General features: G+C 56.5%; 1 protein-coding gene across 1 annotated transcript in view; it reads right to left on the reverse strand.

Moving 5' to 3' along the window:
* Positions 1–478: 478 nt before the first annotated feature.
* NCF1 (neutrophil cytosolic factor 1) overlaps positions 479–8,765 on the reverse strand; it is a 15,845-nt gene continuing 7,558 nt past the window's right edge. Inside the window, exons 3-11 of the mRNA XM_007468757.1 lie at positions 7,563–7,638; positions 7,246–7,411; positions 6,161–6,216; positions 4,654–4,776; positions 4,044–4,151; positions 3,080–3,197; positions 1,658–1,762; positions 943–1,091; positions 479–749 (exon numbers count right to left, since the gene is read on the reverse strand). Of these exons, the coding sequence (XP_007468819.1) occupies positions 622–749; positions 943–1,091; positions 1,658–1,762; positions 3,080–3,197; positions 4,044–4,151; positions 4,654–4,776; positions 6,161–6,216; positions 7,246–7,411; positions 7,563–7,638 (1,029 nt within the window). The 3' untranslated portion in view covers positions 479–621. The remainder of the gene's footprint in view (positions 750–942; positions 1,092–1,657; positions 1,763–3,079; positions 3,198–4,043; positions 4,152–4,653; positions 4,777–6,160; positions 6,217–7,245; positions 7,412–7,562; positions 7,639–8,765) is intronic.

The raw sequence follows: 8,765 nt of genomic DNA on the forward strand, positions 1-8,765 counted from the left end.
CTTATTACAGTCTTTGTTCTAAGTATAGCTGCTCCAGCTGTCTTTCGGTTTCCATTTGCACGAAGTATCTTCTTCCATCCCTTCACTTTCACTTTGTGCTGTGTCCTTACATCTAAGGTGTGTCTCTCTATACCTAAATTACTTTTTTTTTGGTAATCGGGGGCACACACAAGGTCACCTACAGCCCTGGCTCACCCCCCGCCTCCCAACTATGCACTGTGTCTACTCTTCAAAACTCTTCTGCAGTGAGGCCAGAGTTCAAGTAGGCAGTCTGTCAGACAAACAGTCAGAGGGGACCGGGGTTTCCTCTTGCACTTGGCCTTGTGCAAACTTGGTCTTGGGCAAGGCCAGTAAAGTATGCAACCGGACCTCAGTTCTTGCATCTTCCCCCAATAGAGCTCACAGCCTTCAGTCCTATTTCTAGAAATACCAAGGGTGTTGCCCAGGCCGCAGCGCGACTTTGCAAACCATCAGTCCACTCCAAGCAACATTTATTAAGGGTGGCGAATAGCTAGGTGGGGCGGGGCCAAGGGCTGCCGTCTGCCGCCAAACCTCAGGCTCTATACATGTATATACAGGGGTAGGGGCTGGAGGTGGGGAGAGCATCATGTGGGGGCGGCCTCAGACGGCGGAGGCCAGCTTCCGCTTGGTGCTCTCGCTGCAGCGGTGCAGGATGAGGTCTGCGCTGGGCCTCGGGGGCACGGCCGGCTGCGGCTTGGGGCGCTCGGTCTTGAGCGGCTCCTCCTCCTCTGCTGAGGAACAGCGCCAGCTGAGGCCCGCCCCGCCTGCTCGGCCCCGCCTCTCTTCACTTTTCAGGCCCCACCCCTCAAGGCCCCGCCTCTCATCACCCTCGATGCTGGCCACATCCCTCCTCACCTCCGGCCCGCCCCGGGGCCCGCCCCCAGACTCAGGCCCTGCCCCCAGGCCCCCGCCCTCACTCACTCAGCGCGCTCCCTGGGCTCTGGGGCCCCGGCCGCGCCCCGCGGCGGCGGCGCTGCTGCAAAAAATGGACACTGTTTCGCCGATAGGTGTCCTGGCTGAGGCGCTTCCGTGACTGTTGGTGGATGCTGTGCGCGTTGCGGATGGACGACCTGGGCACAGCAGGACAGGGGCTTTGGTCAGCGCCCCGCGTCCCTGCCCTTCCCGCGTCCCTGCCCGGGGGGACTCTCATGGCCACCCCTGGAGTCCAAAGACTAGCCCGGGGAGGTTGAGAGTGGGAAGGAGGCGGGGTGGGGGGGTCCAGCACAGCCTGGGCGGGGCATGAAGGTGACTGTCCCTCACCGACGCGGACCCCTGCCCTGACTCAGAGCCCAGGCCCATTTCCCACACCCCTCACCAGCCTCCAGCCTACCCCCTCCCCAGGAAAGCCCTCCGAACTGCCGCAGCCCTCACGGGCCATCCCGAGGACTCTAGGCATCGGAGCCGCCCCCTCCATCTCACACCTCTGCTTTCCCACCGCTCCTGTGCCAGGCCCAGAGTGTGGGAGAGGGCCTCCATCCAGTGAGGGTGCTGCCTACCCCGCCAGGCTGAGCGCCCCTGCACCATCTCCCCTGCCCCAGCACTGCCTATCCAGGGCCTGGACAGACAGACTGGAAGCCGTGGTATACCCTCCTCAGCCCCGCCCAGCCCGCCCCCCCTGCCCCGGGGACTTGCTCACCTGCGGGGCGGCGCTCCCCTCTTGATCCGGCTTTGGGCCTGGCCTGTGTCCTGCCCTGCCTGTTGCAGGTACATGGATGGGAAGTAACCTGTGACATCTTCTTTCCTGCAACAGAGGCAGCCCTTGAGGCCTGAGCAGCTGCAGGGGCGGGGCCTCAGACATGGCGTCAAGGCTCCCTCTAAACAGTTGGGGGTCAAGGCAGCTGGGAGGTTGCAAACACGGCAGCCAACACCAGACCCTGCACCTGTGTGCCTCAGTTTCCGGATCAATGCGACACAGGCCTTCCCAGTTGTGACACTGGGAGGGGGAGGAAGTTAGCAGATCCATCTCCCCAGGGACAGGTGTTTGCTACAAAACGTCTGCAATATTGTATTTGTCAGGTCTTTCTTTTATGGTGATTGCCTTCTGTGTCCTAAGAAACTTCTGCGTACCTCCAGGTCACCAAGTTCCCTTATGCTTTCTTCCAAAAGCTTCTTAGTTTTGGGTTTTGTGCTTGGTAAAATCTGTGAAATGTCCCAGATAAAGGTGTATGGTGTGAGGCAGGGATCTAGGTTCATTTTTTTTCCCCCCATAGGGATATCCAGTTGTTCCAGCACCATTTGTTGAGAAGATTTTTCTTTCCATTCTCACTATTACATTTGGTAGTAAAAAAAAAAACCAACAGCCTTTGCATAATACAAACCTCACTCTGTAAAACTCTGATTCTTCTTGGCTGGTGGGAGACTCACAAACATTGTCTCAGGGGTGCATAATGGGGGTTAACTGAGTTTGGGTCAAAAAACTAATTCACTTTGCTGTACAGCAGAAACTAACACAACACTGTAAAGCAACTATATGCCAATAAAATTTTAAAAATAAAAGGTTGAGAAATCCTGCCTCAAAGTCCCCAGCCAAGGGCCACGCTGATGGGGGGTGTTGTGGCCACAAGCTCACTGGGGTCACGGATGGGCCCTGTGACTCAGGGCTCTGAAATCGTGTGCAAGACCCTGGGATTCTGCTTTCCCCAGAACCAGGAAAACAAGTTAGTATTCCTACGTTCACTTGGAGGAATAAACAGATGGAAATTGCAATGAAGGATTTTAAAAGGAAAAGGGATGACAGGGTCAGCTCTAGCAGCTACCAAATATAATAATTAATACAATTAATTGTGTTGCTGGAGAATGAATAGATGGGCTGGTCAGAGGACGTGACCCCAAGTCACAAAGGAAAGGTGTGCCCACTCAGACAAGGACACTGAACCCTGAGACAGGGGCAGGCTGGGATTATCACGAGTCTGCTTCCAAAATGGAGACAGCCCAGAGAGAGGCAGTGGCCTACCTAGAGTCACACAGTCAAGTCGGCACTGAGCCTACGCAGGGCCAGCCCCAGGCCAGGCTGACCCTCAGGGCAGGTGCAGTGGGAGGGAGGGCACAGCTCTCCTACCTGATGACCCACCAGCCATCCAGGAGCTTATGAATGACCTCGATGGTTTCGCCCTGCTCCAAAGACATCTCGTCCTCCAATAGGGCAGTGTAGGCTTTGATGGTGATGTAGGGCTCACCTGGAGAGGGGAGGGGCAGAGTGTGAAGCACCCCCCAGCATGGGGCTCGCCACCCTGCCCCTCCTCTCTGGGCCTGGGGCTTCCTCCAGCTGGAGCCCAGGACCTCTCTCCTCCAGCCCTCCCCCCTCCTCATGGAGACACTCTGGACTTGTGCCCTCTGCCTACTCTACCCAGGGGAGCTCGCCCGCTCCTACCCACCATCACCCATACCAGAGGCCAGGAGCGCCCATGACTGCAGAGACCTGGCCAGGCACCTGCACACGAGGAGTGGCTAGGCAGGAAGTGCGGAGGTAGAGCACCCATCCAGTGGCACCTGAGCTACTCAACTCCAGTTCACTGTTGGCATGTGGGGCTGCAGGCCCAGTACATACGCCTTTCCCAATTTTTAAAGAGGAGTCATAAATCCACATAAAATTGTAAGATCTTTCTATTGCAAAATACGGGCAACCAATACTAAATTTTTTCAAACCCCATGTGGGACCCATCCAGCCCAGGGGCTGCCAGTTTTTCCATTCTAGTCAGCCATGATGCCCCCACCTCCAGGCAGCCCTCTTTCGTGAGCCTCAGTTTGGCTCATCATGCAGCTTCCCACTGGACCCGGCCCCAGGCTGGCAGCCACCCGGTGTCCCAGGCTGACCTTATCCCCCTCACCTCTATTCTACCTCCCGGTTCCCCCTGTCCTTACCAAGGGCACCACCTCCTACCCCACCTAGATCCAACCTAGGGTCTCAGCCCTGCCTCCCCTCCTGCCCAGCCCACAGTCATGTCTGACCCCAAAGCAGTCACTTCTGGCTCTTCAATCCTGCCCCTCTCTCCCACCCCTGAGGCCGAGGAGGGGAGGGACACCTGCATAGTTGGGTTCTGGGTCTTCTGCCTCATCGGGACTGTCCAGGGGCTCCAAGTAGGACGCCGGGACCCAGCCGCGCTTTGTCTTCATTTGGCAGAACCACCAGCCTGTGCCAGGGATACGGGGCGGTAGGTCTGGGCGGGCCTGGGAACCTCCCTCAGCCATCGGCGGGGGGTAGGGGTGTGTGAGGGCACTCAGACACAGACACACAGGCGTCCAACGCTCAGATCCAGAAATGTCACCTTCACCACACTCCACACCCAAATCACACACACCAGTACTCACAGGGTCACAGAACTACAGCTCAGAACCCACTTCACACACATGGTGAGAAGTTCACCTGTCCACCCAGATAGAACCCCCAGAGATGCACAGTCACAGCCCAGAATGTGTGCAGATCCCCAGAGCTGCCCTGGGGCACACTCTCAGAGAGAGGGTGACCCACAGTGTGGGGAGAACAGTCAGGGCCCCTGAAGGAGCCAGAAGCCCCCGGTGGGCCAGGTGGGGAGGAGGCCTGGGGCTGCCTGGGGGGCACAGCCTTGGTGGGGGCCCGTAGCCGTGGGCCCAGGCACCAGGGAAGGGCGGTCCAGGCAGGGCGGGGAGGCTGACCACTCTGGCTCTTCTCCACGACATCCACCACGTCGCCTGTGGCCAGAGCCATCTCGGAGCCTGAGCTCTTCTCATAGTCAGCGATGGCGCGGTACGTCTGCAGGATGATGGGGCCCGTGATGTCTGGGTGGAGGGAGGGCAGGGTGAGTGGACATTGTGGGCGCCTCGTCCTGGCTCTCCCCTGTGGGCCCTGTGTAGGCCACCTGAACAGGCACTGGCATCCCATCCCCACCCAGCTGCAGACAGGCCAGGGGTAGACGCGCCCTGTATACTAGAAAGCAGCAAAGACAAGCTAGTCTTCGCAGCCCTGCACTCACTGAGCACCTAGTGTGTTCCAGACACTGGTCACACACTTTACATACGGTCTCTCTCTCATTTGATGTGGTTAGCAAGCAGCCCTTCTCAACTTCAAGGTGCACACAAATCACCCAGGGATCTTGCTGAAACAAACGTGCTGATTCCATAGGCCTCTGGTGGGACCTGAGAGGCTACATGTCTAACCAGCCCCCAGGCAGTACTGCTGCTGCCTGTTATGGGCTGAATGGTGTCCCCCCACCCCCAAATTCATATGTTGAAGCCCTAACCCCCAGTACCTTAGAATCTGAGTGTATTTGGAGATAAAACCTTCAAGGAGGTGATTAAGGTTAAATGAGGTCATAAGGGTGGGACCCTGATCCAATAGGACTGGTGTCCTTATAGGAAGAGGAAAAGACACCAGGGAGTTGCATGCACAGAGGAAAGGCCATGTGAGGACAAAGCAACAAGGCAGCCGTCTGCAAGCCAAGGAGAGAGGCCTTAGCTGAACCCAAACCTGCCCACAACTTGATCTCAGCCTTCCAGCCTCCAGAACTATGAGAAAATTCATTTCTTCTATTTAGGCCACCCACTCTATGACACTTTGTTATAGCAGCCTGATCTAAGACGCTGCTGGTCACTGGACCACACTTTGAGTAGCCCAGAGTACTTGACCATGTGTCCCACCGACTGGCTGAAATCGTGCTCCACATTTGGTAGCTGTGTGTCCCTTGTCAAGAATCTCAACTTAAATCAAGCCTCAGTGTTGTCCAGTTGCAAAATGGGGATAATAGCACAGTTGTACCTATTTCATACTATTATGGAGATGATTACATGAGTTAATACATGGAAAACATTTAAAATAGTGCTAGGTAATGTTATTAACAGTTATCGTGCAATAAAGACTAGATACTGTCATGCCCCTGAGTCACCCCTAAAGGCCACTTTTGCCCCTAAATCTGTTCATTCATTCAGCCAGAACATCCTCTGGGCTGTTGGGACCCAGGGTCTGTGCTGGGCACTGCAGCCACGGAGGTGAGCTCCCTTCACTGACCAGTGACCCTCAAAGACCCCAACACTTCAGTGCAGCCACCAAGACCCTTCACAGCTGCTCTCACCTCCTGCTCTTTTCTGCACACACCGAGCTCAGGGTCCCTGATGGTGTCAGCAGTCCCTTAGGGTGACCCTCACTTGGCTGACCCCGGCCTCTCACCTGCAGCATTACTCTTGCCATCTCTGGGCATCAGGTATGTCTCTGGCTTTTTCACCCTGCATCAGAGAACAACCTGGGTTAGACGCTCAGCTTCCCCTGGGGAACATGCTCCGGGCAGACCTACAGAAGAACTTGCCAGGAAAGTTCCCAGAAGGAACGTGGGAAATGGGGGCCGCCGCAGAGAGAAGGTAGCAACTGGACTAGAAGGACAGGGCTTTGAGGAGGACAGGCTCTGCTCAGCCAGCCCGAGGAGGGGCCCCAGCCTCCTGCAGACCCAAAGGAGAAGGCTCTGGGCCAGCTCGCTTCTGCTGGAGCCTCGAGAGGGAAGCCAACAGGAGTGGGCGCCCCCAACCCCGGGGCCAATGGGAGCTGCCCCGCCCAGGACCGGGGATGTGTTCAAGGGTCCAGAAGCACTGGCTGGAGCTCTGCTGTCTCTACGGCAGCCCTGTCCTCCAGGCCTACCCCAGCACTCAGTACCAGCGAGGGACAGAGAGAAGGACCTTCCGCAGCACATTCCCGCGAGATCTCATCAGCATCTCCGATGCTGTCCACGCAGGGCCCTGAGCACAGGAGATCCCTGGGGCGAGGGCAGGCAGAGAATGAGGTGACAAAGGATAGGCAGGGGCCTGAGACAGGCTCAGGCAGGAACAGAGGCCACCGGCCCCCCACGTCCTCTCGGGGGATCCACACTTCACAGTTTGTAAGCACTCTCCCCAGCACCCACTACTGCATCTGGCCCCCACCACCCGGTCACAGAAGGGGAAGCTGCTTTCAGAAGGCTCCAGGTCCCACAGCCAGGCAGTCTCAGAGTCAGGACAAGGACTTAGGACCTTAGAACCCCAGCCCACAGTGCCTCCCCCCAACCCCCAGCACCTTGAGGCTCAGAGGGGTCCAGGTAGAAACTTGGCAGGGATGCTGGGGGTGTCCAGAGTTGGAATCCTGCCTCCTTGGCTTTCCCTGCTGTGTGACTTTGGGCAAGTCACTTCCCCTCTCTGAGCCTCAGGCTCCTCCTGTGTAACATGGGGATAGTCCCACCCCCTCCAGGCAAGGGTCTGACCGCCACCTTTCCTCCTCCCGCCACTCACTGGCTGTCCGTGGGGAGCTTGAGGTCGTCAGGGCGCACCTTGAAGAAGTTGAGGAGGTGGGGGCAGCGGGACACCTTGTCAGGCAGGTTCATGAGCGAGTTGCAGTACTCGGTGAGGGTACCCTGGCGGCTCTCGGCCACCCGCTGCCCATCAAACCACCGCGGGGCTGGGCAGACCAGGGAGGGGCACCAGAGGACCAGTGAGCACACTCGAAAGGTCAAGTCCAGAGAGGGTGGGAGGGGAGGGGGCAATCGGAGGGCAGGTGAGGGGAGCTGGGGCAGGTGAGCCTGCCCAGGTGACTCAGGCATGCTCCTCACCTGGCAGGTGGGGGATGATCCTGTTCTCTGGGTTGATGTCCCCTGCCTCGATAGGAAACATCTCCTTTAAGATTTTCTAGACAGAAAAGCAGACGTGAAGGAATCTGTTTTATTACAGCACTGTAAAACACAAAATTGGACATGACCTAAATACCTTTCCAATTGCTCAGGCTAGAAGCTCCTGGTGGCATCCTGGATTCTTCTTTCTCTTCCACCTCACATCCAATCCATCAGCAAATTCTTTCGGTTCTGCTCCCCAAATCTATTCAGAATCTGATTCTTCTCACTACACTTGCTGCCACCACCCTGGTCTGGGCTTCCACCGGGTCTGGTTATTATAACGTTCTTAGCCCACTCCCCCTCCCCCTCCCTTGTCTGTCCTCAATCCAGCATCCCGAGGGATCCTCTGAAAACCTAAGTTGCATCCTGTCCCTCCTCTGCTCAGAACCCTCCCTGCCCCTCAGCTCACTCAGAATGGAAGCCAAAGGCCCCGCATTGGTCTACAAGGCACCAAGTGACCTGCCTCTGCCTGACTTGCTCACCTCTCCTGCCCCACTCTCCCCTTGTTCACTCTGCTCCAGCCACCCTTGAATGCTCCAGGCCCACTCGTGCCCAAGGGCCTTTGCACGTGCGATTCCCATTCTTCCCCAACACAGACCAGTAGCTCACTCTCTCTCTCTTTCTCCTTCTTCAAGTCCTTGCTCAGATATCTCTCACTTCAGTGACGCCTTCTCCCTGACAACTGTCCTTCCTTGTCCCACCCTTCCCACCTCCCCTCCCTGCTTTATTTTTCTCTGTAATTCTAAGGACCATCTAACATACTATATAAGTTACTTATTTTTTTGTTTGTCTGTTATCCTGACTCCTCCACTAGAACATAAGGTCTACTAGGGTGGGCAAGGATTTGCATCTGTTTTTTATGCCTTTCAGCAGCATTTCCTTCTCACTAAGTAGAAAGTGCCTGGTACTTAGCTGGTGCTCAATAAATAGTGGTTGGATGAATGAATGAGTCGACCAATTAATAAAAGAAGCTAATGCTACAATGGAATAACCCAGAACAGTTTAAAGAGGTGAGATGAAGCCCCACAAAGTATCAGCATGGACTAGTCTCAAAAATGTAACCTAGGGCTTCCCTGGTGGCGCAGTGGTTGGGAGTCCGCCTGCCGATGCAGGGGACACGGGTTCGTGCCCCGGTCCGGGGAG

The sequence above is a fragment of the Lipotes vexillifer genome, unplaced genomic scaffold (assembly GCF_000442215.2).
Source record: "Lipotes vexillifer unplaced genomic scaffold, Lipotes_vexillifer_v1.1 scaffold12, whole genome shotgun sequence".
Lineage (NCBI taxonomy): Eukaryota > Metazoa > Chordata > Mammalia > Artiodactyla > Lipotidae > Lipotes > Lipotes vexillifer.